The following is an 18,316-nucleotide window of genomic DNA, read 5'->3' as shown; positions in this document are numbered from 1 at the left end:
TGTCTTTTTCTTCCCATTAATTAACTTTGCTTATTAATAGTGTGGTTCTAAAGAATGAGAAGTTCATTCTAGATAAACTTCATTTTGGTCTTATAGGAAAAAGCCATCATCTCATCAGCAAATGTTAAAATAGGAAATTAATCACTTACCAATAATATCATTTGCAATATTTTCTCCAAATCAGTAAGTTGTGTTTTCATTTTGTTCATGGTTTCTTTTGCTGGGCAGAAGCTTTTAAGTTTAATTAGGTCTCATTTGTTTATTTTTGCTTTTATTTCCTTTACTTCAGGAGACAGATCCAAAAAATACCACTGTGATAGTGTTCTTCCCTTCCTTTCCTCTAGGAGATTTATGTATAGTACCCTGTTTTGGGGTCTTTAATCCATTTTGAGTTTATTTTTGTATATGGTGTTAGAGAATGTTCTAATTTCATTCTTTTGCATGTAGCTGTCCAGTTTTCCCAGCATGATCTATTGAAGAGACTATCTTTTTTCAATTGTATATTCTTGCCTCATTTGTCAGAGATTAATTGACCATAAGTGCATGAGTTTATCACTGGGCTTTCTGTCCTATTCCACTGACCTCTGTGTCTGTTTTCATGCCAGTACCATACTGTTTTGATTACTGTAGTATTTTAATATAGTCTGTAGCATAGTCAAAAGTCAGGGAGCATGGTTCCTCCAGCTCTGTTCTTCTTTCTCAAGATACTTTGGCTATTTGAGGTCTTTTGTGTTCCCATACAAATTTTAATTTTTCTTCGTTTCAGTAGTGTGAAAAATGCCATTGTTAATTTGATAGGGATTGCATTGAATCTTTAGATTGCCTTAGGTAGTATAGTCATTTGAACAATGCTGATTCTTCCAATCTAAGAATAGAGTATATCTTTCCATCTATTTGTATGATTTTCAATTTTATTTCATCAGTATCTTATAGTTTTTGAAGTATGGGTCTTTTGCCTTCTTAAGTAGGTTTATTCTTTGGCTGGTTTGTTTGTTTTCTTGGATATAATGGTAAATCAAACACATCTTTTAAGAAGTTCATTAATTTCATACAGAATTTGCTTTAAGTATTAGTTCAATAAATACTGACTTATTATTTTAACCTATGACTTCAGTTCTCAAATAAGATTGAAATTTATTCTTAAAAAGAGGGCTAGCTGTCTCTTTGGAGTCTGCTGCTGTTGCTAAGTCACTTCAGTCATGTCCAACTCTGTGTGATCCCATAGATGGCAGCCCACCAGGCTCCGCCGTCTCTGAGATTCTCCAGGCAAGAACACTGGAGTGGGTTGCCATTTCCTTCTCCAATGCATGAGAGTGAAGTCGCTCGGTTGGAGTCTAGTCATGACTTATTTGTGTATTTTGGAAAAACACATACTTAACAGACATCTGCTGATTAGTTTTGCCACTCTTAAATCAGAAAGACTAAAAAGAAAAAGACACAAAGTATCATACTTTTTCTCAAATGTAGGAACGAAGCAAAGGAAAGTCCTATGCTTGGACTCCTCTTCAGTATCAGAGGTGTGTTCATCATCTTCGTGGAAAGCCCCTTCACAGTTTAGATGCTGAGCCAGATGCAGTCTTGATGTATTGAGCTTTTAGGCCTCCCTTATAAAAAGAATAATTATCTTATTCTGTTGCCATGGATTTATTTTCCACACTACCAACCAAGTCTGTATCTCACACTCAGGGTAGGTGAGAAGTCCATAAGGATCAGTTTGATCATGCAGTAGAGTCAAACTGGATAATTTCAGTATGAGTCCACCTTTCTTTTAGTGTAAATTAGTGGTTGTGAGTTTTAAAATTAAGTGCATAATTAATTGCCCCAAATCTATTTCATCTGCTGTTATTAAAACCCACAATTAAATTACTCTACTCTATGTAGCTGGCAGGATGATTTTTTCAGGAAAGCCAGGCCAAAGCCAAACCAAACATCTGAAGCCTGGGTCTCTGGGTTATAATACATGCATAGGAAACCCACCTGGGAACTGAGACTAAGTGAGATAAAACCTCAGTGATATCTTAATGATGTCTTAATGTTTTCTAAACCTTTGCCACTCAGGTTTATGCTTATGCACATATTTTGCAGTTTAGTTCTTTGGTTTATTACACTTCTTTTAATCTCTGGTACCAGTGGCCAGCTGGATTAAATAAATTTTAAAAATCATGAACATTTCATAGAAGTTCTGTGTGTCTTCTGTGTCTTCTCAAGTGCTCATGAATGAATGAATGAATGAAATCACTCAGTCATGTCCGACTCTTTTCGACCCCATGGACTGTAGCCCACCAGGCTCCTCTGTCCATGGGATTCTCCAGGCAAGAATACTGGAGTGGGTTGCCATTTCCTTCTCCAGGGAATCTTCCTGACCCTGGGATCGATAGAGTCTGTCATTATTTTCTGGTACTGTGTGTGTGTGTGTGTGTGTGTGTGCGTGCAGTTGCTTGAGTTGTGTCCAACTCTTTGGACTATAGCATGCCAGGCTCTTCTGTCTATGGGATTCTCCAGGCAAGAATATTGGAGTGGGTTGCCATGCTCTTCTCCAGGAGACCTTCTCAACCCAGGGTTCGAACCAGTGTCTTCTGCATCACAGGTGCATTCTTTACTGCTGAGCCACCTGAAGCGCTACTGATTAATAAAAACTTTTCAAGCAGAAAATAGAAAAAAAAGACTCTTTAGGTGACTTTACCAAAAGTTGATAGAGACAGAAGATTTTCAGTAAGATGCCAGTGTTGATTCAGCCTGGATTAATGGTAGGGTAGAAGAGCATTTGGAGAAGGCAATGGCACCCCACTACAGTACTCTTGCCTGGAAAATTCCATGGACGGAGGAGCCTGGTAGGCTGCAGTCCATGGGGTCCCTGAGGGTCAGACATGACTGAGCGACTTCACTTTCACTTTTCACTTTCATGCATTGGAGAAGGAAATGGCAACCCACTCCAGTGTTCTTGTCTGGAGAATCCCAGGGACAGGAGAGCCTGGTGGGCTGCCGTCTATGGGGTCACACAGAGTTGGACACAACTAAAGTGAATTAGCAGCAGCAGAAGAGCATTCTCTCTTATTCTCTGGTAATCCTTCCTCCATATGTCTGATCCCACACACAGAGCTGTCTTCTGGTGGGTGTTTACCATATGGGTCTGTTGTAGGAGCCTGTTTGTACATTTTTGGATCATGAGTGTCATACCTTCTGCTCAGTCAAGCCTCCACCTCAATTCACTGTTTTAAGAATCAGTTCTAAGAAAGTAGCTATTTCAAAGGTGCTTAATAATACACTCAGCTGAATCACTGATGACCTAGTGGTAAATCAACCAGGTCAAATGTTTTCCGGCATGATTTACCTTTCCTATATATTGCTTCAAGTACCTACTGCTACTTCTTGTTGCTGTTCAGTTGCTAAGTCATGTTTGACTCTTTGCAATCCCATGGCCTACAACACACCAGGCTCCTCTGTCCTCCACTATCTCCCAGAGTTTGCCCAGGTTCATGTCCATTGAATCAGTGATGCAATCTAACCATCTTATCCTCTGCCACCCCTTTCTCTATTTCCTTCAATCTTTCCCATCATCAGGGTCTTTTCCAATGAGTCGGCTTTTTGCATCAGGTGGCCAAAGTATTGAAGCTTCAGCATCAGTCCTTCCAATGAATATTCAGGGTTGATTTCCTTTAGGATCGACTGCTTGGATCTCCTTAAAGTCCAAGGGACTCTCAAGAGTCTTCTCCAGCACCACAATCTGAAAGCATTAATTCTTTGGTGTTCAGGCTACTTTTTCATCATGCACAATTACTGGAAAACCATAGCTTTGACCATGTGGACTTTTGTTGGCAAAGAAATGTCTCTGCTTTTTTATATGCTATCTAGGTCTGTCATTGCTTTTCTCCCAAGGAGAAAGTTCATTTTAATTTCATGGCTGCAGTCACTGTCCACAGTGATTTTGGAGCTAAGAAAAAATCTATCACTGTTTCCACTTTTTCCCCATCTGTTTGCCATGAAATGATGGGACCAGATGCCATGATATTCATTTCTTGAATGTTGGTTTTTAAGCCAGCTTTTGCACTCATCTCTTTCACCCTTATCAAGAGGCTCTGCCGGGAGCCGGCATATTGCATATTGCATATTGAGTGCAGCACTTTCCACAGCATCATCTTTCAGGATCTGGAATAGCTCAACTGGAATTCTATCACTGCCGGGAGCCAGCGTAAGGAACTCCGCCCATGACAAAGGTCATGAGGAAGGAGGCTCGGCATACGCAAAGGCGGGATCGAGCCTCAGGAGTCCCCCATCTACCCCCAAAACCAGAGTCTGCCTACTTTCTGCTTTGTGCTTTCACCTACACCTCTGACTTTACGGGGGGCTGTCCCCCACTACCTCTCTCTGAAAAAAGAGTTAGCTTACAGCTCCAGTTAATAATTCCTGGGTGTGACAGTGTTTCAACCTACAAACTCTTTTGGAAATCCTCTAGCCTGCCTGAATAGGTTTTTCCGGCCACACGTGATTGTTCAGAGCCTCCCAACTGTGAGAGGCATGAGATGTTCTAAACTGTCTAAATACAGATTCCTTTGAGCAGTTAAAAGATTGATTAGAAATTGTATTGGTGAAGGGATTTTCACTTGTTGGGCCAATGTTTGCTGCTAAGTTTCCGTATCCCTTACCTGCTGTGTCCCTGGCAGTGTATTGATTAATATAACTGGTGTAAGTAGTAGCTTTAATGTTTGTAACCTGGGACCCTTGAGTTAATTCTTTTTCTTGTTATAGCCCACCACACCTTTGCTCTGTAGGAATGCAACTTTATCTAATGCTTTTTGGAGGCTAGCGCCTGACTTTAGAATAATCACCTTTAGAGAAAAAGGCCTCCGGGCCAGAAGATGATGCAAATCACCTAAACTTTTGCATATGATAAGTTTGCAGGAAGAAAGCCTGGCTTGCTGCATGACTCTACCCCTTCCCCCATTATCCTCTATGCATAACTTAAGGTATAAAAACTACTTTGGAAAATAAAGTGCGGGCCTTGTTCACCGAAACTTGGTCTCACCATGTCATTCTTTCTCCTACCTTCTGGCTGAATTATTCAGCCTCTTTCTTCACTGAATTTTCCTACTGAGCTATCCTTATTCTATTACTCTTTATATCCTTAATTAAAGTTTAATTAAGCAGTTGTTTCCTGATCCTCGCCAACGCCGTCCCCGCTTCGAATTCCCTGGATCCACCAGGGCTGGACCCCGGCAAGGCTCTTTAGTTCCTCTTTACTTTCTGCCATTAGAGTGGTATCATCTGCATATCTGAGGTTGTTGATATTTCTCTTGACAATCTTGATTCCAGCTTGTGACTCTTTCAGCCCAGAATTTTGCATGATGTAGTCTGCATCTAAGTTAAATAAACAGGATGACAATATACAGTCTTGACATACTCCTTTACCAATTTTGAACCAGTCCATTGTTCCATTTCTGCTTCTAACTGTTGCTTCTTGACCTGTATACAGTACAGGTTATTACCTTATTATTATTACCTGGTAACTCCTTCTCACCATTCCCAAGATGTGATTAATTTACCCTCAGTATCCTAACTGGCTTTTTTCTTGCCTGCTAGTGTGTGTATTATAATTACACTTATTGTTGAAGTTGAGAGTAACAGACAACACAGAGGACTACTGAATATGCTCAGAGTCTCCACTATTTAAATCTCTACTATTTTCTGCTGTTTAGTTAGAAACCACCAAAGTTGGTGTAGGAGGATATAAAGAATGAAAACAATAGTACTACAGATTACACCTCACAGACTTAGTTAAATCTTTTTTTAATCTTTCTTGAGTGCCTGCCTGTGTTGGGTTAAAGTGTATTTAATAAGTAACTTAATGTTTAATTGCATTTATTTGCTGCTCTTGTTGTTTAGTCACTCAGTCATGTCCAACTCTTTGCCACCCCGTGGACTGCAGCGCCCAGGCTTGCTTGTTTTTCACTATCTCCGGGAGTTTGCTCAAACTCATTACCAATGAATCAGTGATGCCAACCAATCATCTCATCCTCTGTCACCCCCTTCTCCTCCTGCTTTCAGTCTTTCCCAGCATCAGTATCTTTCCCAATGAGTCAGTTCTTTGCATCAGGTGGCCAGAGTATTGGAGTTTCAGCTTCAGCATCATTCCAGTGAATATTCAGGACTGATTTCCTTTAGGATGATATGGTTGGATCTCCTTGAAATCCAAGGGACTCTCAAGAGTCTTCTCCAAAACCACAGCTCAAAAGCATCAATTTTTTAGCACTCAGCCTTTTTTTATGGTCTAATTCTTATATCCGTAAATGATTACTAGAAAAACCATAGCTTTGACTCTACAGACCTTTGTTGGCAAAGTGATGTCTCTGCTTTTTAATGCACTGTCCAGGTTTTTCAGTCACCATCCACAGATATTTTGGAGCCCAAGAAAATAGCCTGTCACTGTTTCCATTTTTACCCATCTATTTGCCATGAAGTGATAGGACTGGATGCCATGATCTTCAGTTGTTGAATGTTGAGTTTTAAGCCAGATTTTTCACTCTCCTCTTTCACCTTCATCAAGAGGCTCTTTAGTTCCTCTTCGCTTTCTGCCACTAGAGTGGTTTCATCTGCGTATCTGAAGTGATTGATATTTCTCCCAGCAAACTTGATTCCAGATGTGCTTCACCCAGACCAGCATTTTGCATGATATACTCTGCATCTTTTTTAAATAATCAGGGTGACAATATACAGCCTTAATATACTCCTTTCCCAGTTTTGAAACAGTCCATTGTTCATGTCTGGTTCTAATTGTTGCTTCTTGACCTGTATACCGGTTTCTCAGGAGGCAGGTAAGGTAGTGTGGTATTCTCATCTCCTTATGAATTTTCCAGTTTGTTGTGATCCACACAGTCAAAGGTTTTAGTACTGTCAATGAAGCAGATGTTTTTCTGGAATTCCCTTCCTTTTTCTGTGATCCAACAGATATTGCCAATCTGATCTCTTGTTCCTTTGCCTTTTCTAAATCCAGCTTATACATCTAGAAGTTCTTGGTTCATGTACTGTTGAAGCCTAGGTTGAATGATTTTGAGCATAACCTTGCTAGTATGTAAAATGACTGCAATTGTACAGTAGTTGAACGCTCTTTGGCATTGTCTTTCTTTGGGATTGGAATGAAAACTGACCTTTTCCAGTCCTGTAGCCATTGCTGAGTTTCCAAATCTGTTGGCATATTGAGTGCAACACTTTAACAGCATCATCTTTTAGGATTTGAAATAGCTCAGTTGGAATACCATCACCTCTACTAGCTTTGTTTGTAGTAATGCTTCCTAGGCCCACTTGACTTCATTCTCCAGGATGTCTGGCTCTAGATGAATGATCATATCATTATGGTTATCCAGATGATTCAGACCTTTTTTGTATAGTTCTTCTGTGTATTCTTGCCACCTCTTATTTGCTTTTAACTATCAGTACAATATTAGTTACTTATATACATTATGCAAGGAGAAATATTTCTTGTAACTCATATTAACATTATTGCTTCTATTGGTTAATAAATTAGTCCAGTGTAACACCTTGGGGTTGATTTTGCTTTTGTTGATATTAAGATAATGTAATTGTTGAGCTTGAATGCTTTTATTAAAAAATTTTATTATAGTTGCTTTACAATGTTGTATTAATTTATGCCAAACAGCAAAGTGAATCAGCTGTAAGTATACATATATCCCTTCCTTTTTGTATTTCCTTCCCATTGAGGTTACCACAGAGCATGGAGTAGAGTCCCCTATACTATACAGTAGGTTCTCATTAGTTATCTGTTTTATACATGGTAGTGTGTGTATGTCAATTTCGATCTCCCAATTCAGCCCAGCCCCTCCAAGCCACCTTTGGTTTTCTGTATGTTTGTTGTCTAGGTCTGTGTCTCTATTTCTGCTTTGCAAATAGGTTCATCAGTACCCTTTTTCTAGATCCCACATATATGCATTACTATAACATTTTCCTTTTCTCCTTCTGACTTTGCTCTGTATGGCAGTCTCTAGCTCCATCCGCGTCTCTACAAATGACACAATTCCATTCCTTTTTATGGCTGTTACATATATATATATATATATGCCACATCTTCATCATCCATTCTTCTGTTGATGGAAACTTAGCTTTTCTTTCATGTCCTGGCTATTGTAGTGCTGCAGTGAACATTGGGGTGCATATGTCTTTTGAAATTATGATTTTCTCTGGGTATATGCCCAGGAGTGGGATTGCTGGGTCATATAGTGTTCTATTTTCAGTTTTTTGAGGAACCTCCATACTGTTCTCCATAATGGTTGTATCAGTTTACATTCCCACCAATAGTTTAGAAGGGTTCCCTTTTCTCCATACCCTCTCCAGCATTTATTGTTTGTAAATTTTTTTGATGGCCATTCTGACCAGTGTGAGATGGTAGTTTCAATTTGCACTTGTCTGATAATTAGTGAAGAGTTGACTCATTGGAAAAGACTGTGGTGCTGGGAGGGATTGGGGGTAGGAGGAGAAGGGGACAACAGAGGATGAGACATCTGGATGGCATCATTGACTCGATGGACGTGAGTCTGAGTGAACTCCAGGAGTTGGTGATGGACAGGGAGGCCTGGCGTGCTGCGATTCATGGGGTCGCAAAGAGTCAGACATGACTGAGCGACTGAACTGAACTGATAATTAGTGATGCTGAGCATCTTTTCATATGCCTGTGGTCCATCTGTATGCTTTCTTTGGAGAAATGTCTGTTGAGGTCTTTTACCCATTTTTTGATGGTGTTCCTTGTATTTATATTGAGCTACAAGAGTTGTTTGTATATTTTGGAGATTAATCCCTTGTCAGTTGCTTCATATATTTTCTCCCATTCTGAGGGTGTCTTTTTGTCTTGCTTATGGTTTTCTTTGCTGTGCAAAAGCTTTTAAGTTTACTTAGGAGCCATTTGTTTATTTTTGTTTTTATTTTCATTACTCTAGGAAGTGGGTCACAAAGATTTTGCTGTGATTTATATCAAAGAGTATTCTGCCTATGTTTTCCTAAATTAAATACATTTAGGTATTTAATGAACTTGAGGTTATTTTTGTGTATGGTGTTAGGGAGTGTTCTAATTTCATTCTTTTAGCTTTAGCGCTCCAGTTTTCCCAGTACCACTTATTGAAGAGACTGACTTTTCTCCATTTTATATTCTTGCTTCCTTTGTCATAGATTAGGTGACCATAGGTGGGAGGGTTTATCTCTGGGCTTTCTGTCCTGTTCCATTGATCTGTATTTCTGTGTGTGTGTGTGTGTGTGTGTGTGTGTGTGTGTGTAGTACCATACTGTCTTGATTACTGTAGCTTTGTAGTATAGTCTGAAGTCAGGGAGCCTGATTCCTCCAACTCCATTTTTCTTTCTCACGATTGCTTTTGGCTATTTGGGGTCTTTTGTGTTTCCATACAAATTGTAAAATTTTTTGTTCTAATTCTGTGAAAAATGCTATTGGTAACTTGATAGATAGCAATCTGTAGATTGCTTTGGATAATATAGTTGTTTTCACAATATTGATTCTTCTGATCTAAGAATATGGTATATCTCTCCATCTGTCTGTGTGATCTTTCTTTCTTTCATCAGTATCTTATAGTTTTCTGAGTATAGATCTTTTGCCTCCTTAGGTATGTTTATTCCTAGGTATTTTGTTGTTGTTGTTGTTTTAATGGTAAATTGGATTGTTTCCTTATTTTCTCTCCCTGATCTTTTTTGCTAGTGTATAGGAATGCGAGATTTCTGTGTTTTAATTTTGCATCATACAACTTCATCAAATTCATTGATTAGTACCAGTAGATTTCTGGTGGCCTCTTTAGGATTCATTATGTATAGTATTATGTCATGTGCAAACAGTGACAGTTTTACTTCTCTTTCAATTTGGATTCTTTTTCTTCTCTGATTGCCATGGCTAGGACTTCCAAAATTATGTTGAATAATAGTGGCAAGAATGGACATCCTTGTCTTATGCCTGATCTTAGAGGAAATGCTTTCAGTTTTTCACCATTGGGCATATTGTTATTAATAGCTCTGGGTTTGTCAAATATGGCCTTTATTAATTAAGGTAAGTTCCCTCTATGCCTACTTTCTGAAAAGCTTTTTAATTGTAAATGGGTGTTGAATTTTGTCAAAAGCTTTTCCTGCACCTATTGAGATGATCATAGAGTTTTTATTCCTCTGTTGGTTAGTGTGGTGTATTACACTGATCGGTTTGTGTATGTTGCAGAATCCTTGCATCCCTGGGATAAATCCCACTTGATCATGGTGTATGATACGTTTATATGTTGTTGGATTCTGTTTGCTAGTACTTTGTTGGGGATTTTTGCTTCTGTGTTCATCAGTGATACTAGTCTGTAATTTTTGTGGATGTGGATGTGTGATATCTTTGTCTGGTTTTGGTATCAGGGTGATGGCCTTATAGAATGAGCTTGGGAGTATTCCTCCCTCAAAAGTTTTGTTGTTGTTGTTGTTTTTTTTTTTTTTTTTGGAAGAGTTTGAGAAGGATGGTTGTTAGCTCTTCTCTAAATGTTTGATAAAGTTTACCTGTGAAGCTATCTGTTCCTGAACTTACGTTTGCTGGAAGATTTTTAATCAGTTTCAATTTCATTACTGGTGATTGGTCTGTTCACATTTTCTATTTCTTCCTGGTTCAGCCTTGGAAGGTTGTGCCTTTCTAAAAATCTGTCCATTTCTTCATTTTATTGGCATACAATTGCTTGTAATAGTCTTACTATCCTCTGTATTTCTATAGTATCAATTTGTAATTTCTCCTTTTTCATTTCTATTGGGTTGGCCAAAATATTTGTTTGGGTTTTTTCTGTAAGATGTAATGGAAAAACTGGAACAAACTTCTTGGCCAGCTCAATAATTTTATCTATTTGAGGCCTCTTCCTTTTTTTTTGATGAGTCTGGCTAAAGCTTTATCAGTTTTGTTTATCAAAGAACCAGCTTTTAGTTTTATTGATCTTTGCTTTTGTTTTCATTTCTATTTTACTTCTGTTCTAAATTTTATTAATTTTTTCCTTCTGCTAACTTAGCATTTTGCTGCTTGTTCTTTCTCTAGTTGCTTTAGGTGTAAGGTTAAGTTGTTTGAGATTTTTCTCATTTCTTAAGGTAGGATTATATTGCTATAAACTTCCCTCTTAGAAAAGCATTTGCTGCATCCCATAGGTTTTGAGTCACCATGTTCTCATTATCATTTGTTTCTATGTATCTTTTGACTTCCTCAGTGATCTCTTGGTTATTTAGTAGCATATTAGTTAGCCTCCACCTGTTTGTACTTTTTAGAGTTTTTTTTTCTTGTAATTGATGTCTAATCTCATAGTGTTGTGGTTGGAAAAGATGCTTGTTATGACTTCAAATTTCTTACATTTATCAAGACTTGATTTGTGACTCAAGATGTGATGTATCCTGGAGAATGTTCCATGTACACTTGAGAATAAAGTGTATTCTGCTGCTTTCAGGTGGAGTGTCCTATATATTTCAGTGGAGTCTGTCTGACCTAGTGTGTCATTTAAGGCTTGTGTTTACTTATTAATTTTCTGTCTGGATGATCTGTCCATTGGTAAAGTGGGGTGTTAAATTTCCCCACTGTTAGTGGTTTACTGTTGAGTCCCCCTTTTATGGCTGTTAGCATTTCCTTTAATGTGTTGAGGTGCTCCTGTGTTAGGTACATAAATATTTATCATTGTTATATCTTCTTCTTGGATTGATCCCTTGACCACTATGTAGTGTCCTTCCTTGTCCCTTATAACAGTCTTTATTTTAAGATCTATTTTGTCTGATATAAGTATTACTACTCTGCTTTCTTTTTATTTCCATTTGTATGAAATATCTTTTTCCAACCCCTCACTTTCAGTCTTTATGTGTCTCTAGGTCTGAAGTGGATCTCTTATAGACAGCATTTATATATAGGTCTTATTTTTTTAACCCATCCAGCCAGTCTTTTGATTAGAACATTTTATCGATTTATATCAGGTAATTATTCATATGCATGCTTAGTCATGTCCAACTCTTTGCAACCGCATGGACTACAGCCTGCCAGGCTCCTCTGTCCATGGGGATTCTCCAGGCAAGTAGAATGGAGCGGGTTGCCGTGCCCTCTTCCCAGGGGATCTTCCCAACCCGTGGATTGAACTCAGGTCTCCTGTATTGCAGACAGATTCTTTACTGTCTGAGCCACCAAGGACGCCCTATATATATGTTCCTATTACCATTTTCTTAATTGTTTTGGGTCTGTTTTTGTAGGTCTTTTTCTTCTCTTATGTTTCCCACCTAGAGAAGTTCCTTCAACATTTGTTGTAAGGCTGTTTTGGTGGTATTGTGTTCTTTTAAGCTCTTGCATCTCTTTAAAGCTTCTAATTTCTCCATCAAATCTGAATGAGATACTTGCTGGGTAGAGTAATCTAGGTTGTAGGTTTTTCCCTTTCATCTTCTTCAAATATATTCTGCCACTCCCTAAGGCCTGCAGAGTTTCTGCTGAAAAATCAGTTGATAACCTTATGGGGGTTCGCGTGTATGTTATTTTTTGCTTTTCATTTACTGCTTTTAATATTTTTTCTTTGAATATAATTTTTGTTAGTTTGATTAGTATGTGTCTTGGCATATTTCTCCTTGAGTTTGAGACTCTCTATGCTTCCTGTACTTAGTGGCTGCTTTTAAGCTAACTAAGGTGTTTGTTTACTCTTTTGATAAGGTTTCTAAAAAGCTATACCTTTTTAGATTAACATTTAAAAATATATTAAAAGTTATAACTTTTTGGTAATTTTTAAAGTTGAACTAACATTTTTTTCTTGGACAACCAGCTATCACCAGCCTTGTTAGGTTTGTCACCTCTACTTATATGTTTTTTATTTTGCTACAAAGATGAATTTGTCCTACAAACTGTTCATAAGGAGCTTTTCTGGTTTCAGGGTATATAACTTAAGTTCTCTTCATTAAATGTTTAGTTAAATCATTATATAAAAGGTAAAAGGGGTAAACGTTGCTTTTTATTACTTTTAATGCTTCTTTCCTCATTCCTTTACAGTACTTTCTCTATAGAGCTAAAGGTTGTTTTAATTTTCTATATCCTATACTTTAAATGTTAAGTAAATTATTAATTTGCTTGTGGTAGTAAAATTTAAGGATGATTTTGTCTAGTTTTACTTCAAAGCGTTCATAGATTATGAAATATCCTAGGTGTAAACTAAGTGCTTTTATTTAAGCTATGCCTTGATTTATCCAAGCCCACTTTCCAGTGTGCTTACCTTTACCACTTGTCTCCTCTCATACAGTTAGTGTTTGTTAATACTGGACTGAGCCTAGAAGTTGGCTTGCCAATATAGGGTTGCCAGATACCATATAGCATATGTCAAATCAAATTTGAACTCCATATAAAAGTAGGCAATCTTTAGTATAAATATGCCCCAAATATTACATGGGGCATACTTACACTAAAAAAAAAAAAAATTCACTATCTGAAATTAAAACTACCCAGGCTTTCTGTGTTTTAATATGCTAAGCCAGGCTAGAGATAGAAGCCAGACAATGGAAGAGGAGCAGCCAATGAGGTTGGAGGAAAGCCAAGAAGGGTTGAGTCCCAGAGGCTAACTGAAGGAGGAGTAACCAACTGTTAAAAATCAATAAGAAAATGTCATTTAAAACAATGCTTTGAGAAATCCACCTGTTACTGGGAGAGATGGGGACCAAAATGATCCCCTACTCAAATTAATTCACCCCAAAAAGCATCTTTCTTATCTTCTTTACATATAAGGGTTCCAAGTAAGTTTTCATTGCAACAAAAAACTTTGCAGCTGAACAATAAGTTTGAAAACTAATGAGCAAAGGAAATCATGCCATTGGAAACAAATCAAACTCCCTGGGGTGAATTTAACAGACACAGGCAAAGGAAACCATAATTATTTGCTTTATTCCATAATTTATATTCTTTATTTTCAGTTTCCAGCTTATCATTGAAGGGTGCATAAAACAAATGAGTTTCGAACTAAATCAAATGAGAGCAAATGGAAATACTACATCTAATAAGAACAGTGCAGCAATGGATGCAGAGATTGTATTAAGACCTCTCATGGACTTCTTGGACAAAACGTAAGTATTCTACTCAATTTTCTCTTCATCCACTGCCCTAAGTTCAGCAGATATGCACTTGAGGGGGGAAAAATACTTTTCCTCTATGTAGGACAGTTTTAAAGGGCTTCTACAGAAATAGATCAATTCATTAAAAAAAATCAAAACACTTAATTCATTACTAGATGGGAAATAGAAGGAATGACTATGTACAGAAAAGGAAAAATGGAAAGGAAATAAGTATTGGTAACTAAGGAGGCTGCTATTCTGAAGCACCTCAGAGATTAGGATTTTCATGCTTCTCAGATAACATTTGGACATGGAGATAGAAGTGAGTCCAGAATATCCAAGTTCATGTTGGAAACGTGCTGAAGAAGATAATAGCACAAATATGACTAGAATCAATTCAGCCCAGAGACAAGTAGATTGCTGCCTTGTCCCACCTTCAGCAACTATTTACTTAGTGTCCATTTGCATCAAACTCTATAATCTAGACGCTGGACAGCGATGATGGAGAGTCAAAGTATTTGACTCCACGGAGATTTCAATTCAGTAGTGGTGGGAATGGGTGGGAAAGGAGGCCTTCATGACCAACTATGATAGTGTTCTTAACTAAAAAGTTGGCTTGTTTCCCTATTTGGTCCCTTCCTCTTGGAAGTTCTAATTCTGTAAGTTTGGAGTAGGCACCTATATTTTCAAATGTGTCCAAAATTGGAAACCATTGATCCAAAACAACAAGGGGTATGATTTCTTCAATGGTGATACTTGAAACCAGAACTGAAAGTAGAAAAGGAGAACATAATTTTGAAAGCCTACCAAGGGACCAGCATAATATCTATTTTACATATATTACCTCATTTAATATTGTTGTGACAAATTAATTAATACCAATGACACCAAGATAAATAAGAAGGATACATTACCTTTTGTTGAAGATAAGAACAGCAAAGAAAGAATTAGTAAGAACCTTCTCTATATATTAATAACTTCTTTAATTTCATTTCCCTTTGCTTATAACCTTACTGCATAAGTAAGGCTAATGTTCTTATCACTTTAATTTTAGTATTTGTTAGAAAAATTCTTATTTTCTGTTTGCTATGAAGAAATATATAGAAGAGAGGTGAATAGGTAATTAGGTAGCTTATCGAGAAACAGGTAGGCAGGTGGTGTAGAAGAAAGGAGGGAGAGGAGAGGATGAAAGAGAAAAAGGCTTCTTCATATCTTTAGGTTCTTAATAGACACTTTTACTCTTACCACCTAATTTCCTAACAACCCCTTGAAATTTTTGTCATGACTCTTCTCTATGGATAAGACAGTTGATTCACAGAAACTACCATTTAGCTGTGACTGTGATGGTGAGTGGAGAGCAGGATAAAGCAATCCTGAGCCTCTTAAAACTCCTATGAGAATGCCTTCTGTTTAGAGATCTCCAGTCAGCAGTTTAGAGGTACATCATTTATCACGCAGAACTTTTTATTTTTGCATATGCTGTAACCAAGAGTTGGGAAACATACAGAAAGTTTTAAATTATCCTAGTACTGTTACCTACTAGGGCTTCTTAGGAGCTGTGGTGGTAAAGAATCTGCCTGTCAATACAGGAGACACAGGAGTTGCAGCTTTGATCCCTCAGTAGGGAAGATCCCCTGGAGAAGGAAATGGCAACCCACTCCAGTATTCTACTACTTAAGGGACTCTGACTCCATTTCAGCATCCATAAAACAGAGCTAATACATAAACTAGGTTGGCCCTTCTTTTCAATATATTTCAATTATTGTTTTAGTCAGTCTTAAAATAGTCTCTTCTATATCTAGTTATACTTTATCATATGTAACTTCCTCACATTCTTAGTAGAAAGAGACTATAAAAATAGAAAAACATCAGTGAACTTTAAAAATCTGTAAGATTTTAAAATTTGAGGAAGAGATAGGCATGGAGAGCTTGGAAATTTGGGGGCTAATACGGAATGTATAACCATAAATCTACTTATTAGGGGACCTTTTAAAAGGTCAGATATCAATTCTGTTGTCAAGGAACTAACAGTTTAGAAAGAAAAAAAGAAAAGTATAGCAGATAAATGCAATAAGGGATAATACAGTAGTCTCCTATTCGGATGATCAGCAGAAATATCATTTGTGTTAGGTCTTCTTTAAACACATAGGATTTGGGTACATGAAAATGGGAGATGGGAATTCCAGGGGGAGGGAGAAACAGCTGGATACCTTTTTATAAAAATATGGTAAACTATATGGCAAGATATCTCTCTTGTCAGCAAGTATATATAACATTTGAAAATTGTCTGGTTAATTGGTTTTGGGATCAGTCAAAATAGACAGTTCAGGTTCCAAAATGTATGTGTTCAGCTTACATTACCAAGTTGGTTAACTCTGACTAAATTAAGGAAGCAATTGCTACATTTCCCCTCTATTTTTTGTTATTTAAAATGAATGATTAAGGCCAAAAGTTTTCAAGGTGGTTTTGAGATGATCCCCTTAAAAGCTGTGTTATATTATAAATATACAGGCTCTCTCTGTGTAGCCTCCCTAAATATTATACAACAATATATTTCTTTATGCTTCATTTTCCCCACCAAGACCTCACTACTCTATAAAACAAGCTATAAAGACCATTTCCAGCTAATATAAATCCCATGCAGAGCTGCAAACATATCAACAATTTTATTCCTATTGGTTCAAGTCCAGTTTAAACAGAGTTAGATAGCATACCAAGTACATGAGCTGACCATAAAAACAAGATCAGTTTTTAAACTCAGACCTTTAGGAAATGGAAATGACACAGCTGTTGCAAAATTGTCAGATTTGTTGCGTCTCAAATCATCCGAAGAATTTCTCTGAGGATAGGTTCTGTTGTTTTTTCATGACATATCATCTGGTTTCTACCCTGTGTCCATATAGTGAATATCCATCTACTAGCAAGCTAGAACTACCACCTTTGAACAATGGGTTCCAAACTTGTGGGGCTACAGAGTTCCACAGCTATGCCTCCAGGGCCCCCCAGCTCTCCCCTTCTTCCAGGGTAGGTCACTTTCATGTATTTTTATATACTAGGTTCTACACACAGCAGTGTTAGGAGAGATACTTCTATGTGAAAATGAGTTTGGGAAATTTCTTCCTTTGCTTCTCAAACATCAGTTCAGTTCAGTTCAGTTCACTCACTCAGTTGTGTCTGACTCTTTGCACCCCCATGAATCGCAGCACACCAGGCCTCCCTGTCCATCACTGTCTCCCAGAGTTCACTCAAACTCACGTCCATCGAGTTGGTGGTGCCATCCAGCCATCTCATCCTCTGTCGTCTCCTTCTTCTCCTACCCCCAATCCCTCCCAGCATCAGGGTCTTTTCCAATGAGTCAACTCTTCGCATGAGGTGGCCAAAGTATTGGAGTTTCAGCTTTAGCATCAGTCCTTCCAATGAACACCCAGGACTGATCTCCTTTAGAATGGACTGGTTGGATCTCCTTGCAGTCCAAGGGACTCTCAAGAGTCTTCTCCAACACCACAGTTCAAAAGCATCAATTCTTCGGTGCTCAGCTTTCTTCATAGTCCAACTCTCGCATCCATACATGACCACTGGAAAAACCATAGCCTTGACTAGACAGACTTTTGTTGGCAAAGTAATGTCTCTGCTTTTGAATATGCTATCTAGGTTGGTCATAACTTTCCTTCCAAGGAGTAAGCGTCTTTTAATTTCATGGCTGCAATCATCATCTGCAGTGATTTTGGAGCCAAAAAAAATAAAGTCTGACACTGTTTCCCCATCTATTTCCCATGAAGTGATGGGACCAGATGCCATGATCTTAGTTTTCTGAATGTTGAACTTCAAGCCAACTTTTTCACTCTCCTCTTTCACTCTCAAACATCATATGCCTTTAAATATTAACTCCTTAAGTGTTAGTATTAATTATATATTTAAATATTTAAAAGTTAATTCTGTCTCTGTCAGATCCCAGTTTGTAATTTCTGCATCCAGCCATTCAGAGTACTTAGTAGCACTATAGAAAGTTCATTAGGCTACCCTGAAATATATGATCCAAATTTTGGCACTCTGTACAACAGGTTTGATAAACTTTTATTAAAAGAGTCTCAGAGTTCAGTGTCAAGTTATGGAATTTATACTTTCCATAAATCTTTGTGCAGCACTGTGCCTTCAGATACTGCTGGGCCTTCATGCATAAGTGCGTTTACCAAGGGTAGCATGGGCTATTGGACAACCTACTGAATCTCAGCCCTCACTCACTAGCTTCACT

At 37.8% G+C, this 18,316-nt stretch overlaps 1 protein-coding gene across 1 annotated transcript in view; it reads left to right on the top strand.

Moving 5' to 3' along the window:
* The window catches only part of UNC13C (unc-13 homolog C), a 685,158-nt gene that overhangs the window by 591,801 nt on the left and 75,041 nt on the right, over positions 1–18,316 (top strand). The window contains 1 exon segment of the mRNA NM_001206460.1: positions 13,927–14,076. Within this exon segment, the coding sequence (NP_001193389.1) occupies positions 13,927–14,076 (150 nt within the window).

The sequence above is a fragment of the Bos taurus genome, chromosome 10 (assembly GCF_002263795.3).
Source record: "Bos taurus isolate L1 Dominette 01449 registration number 42190680 breed Hereford chromosome 10, ARS-UCD2.0, whole genome shotgun sequence".
Classification (NCBI taxonomy): domain Eukaryota; kingdom Metazoa; phylum Chordata; class Mammalia; order Artiodactyla; family Bovidae; genus Bos; species Bos taurus.
This window is presented reverse-complemented; position numbering and strand designations above follow the sequence as displayed.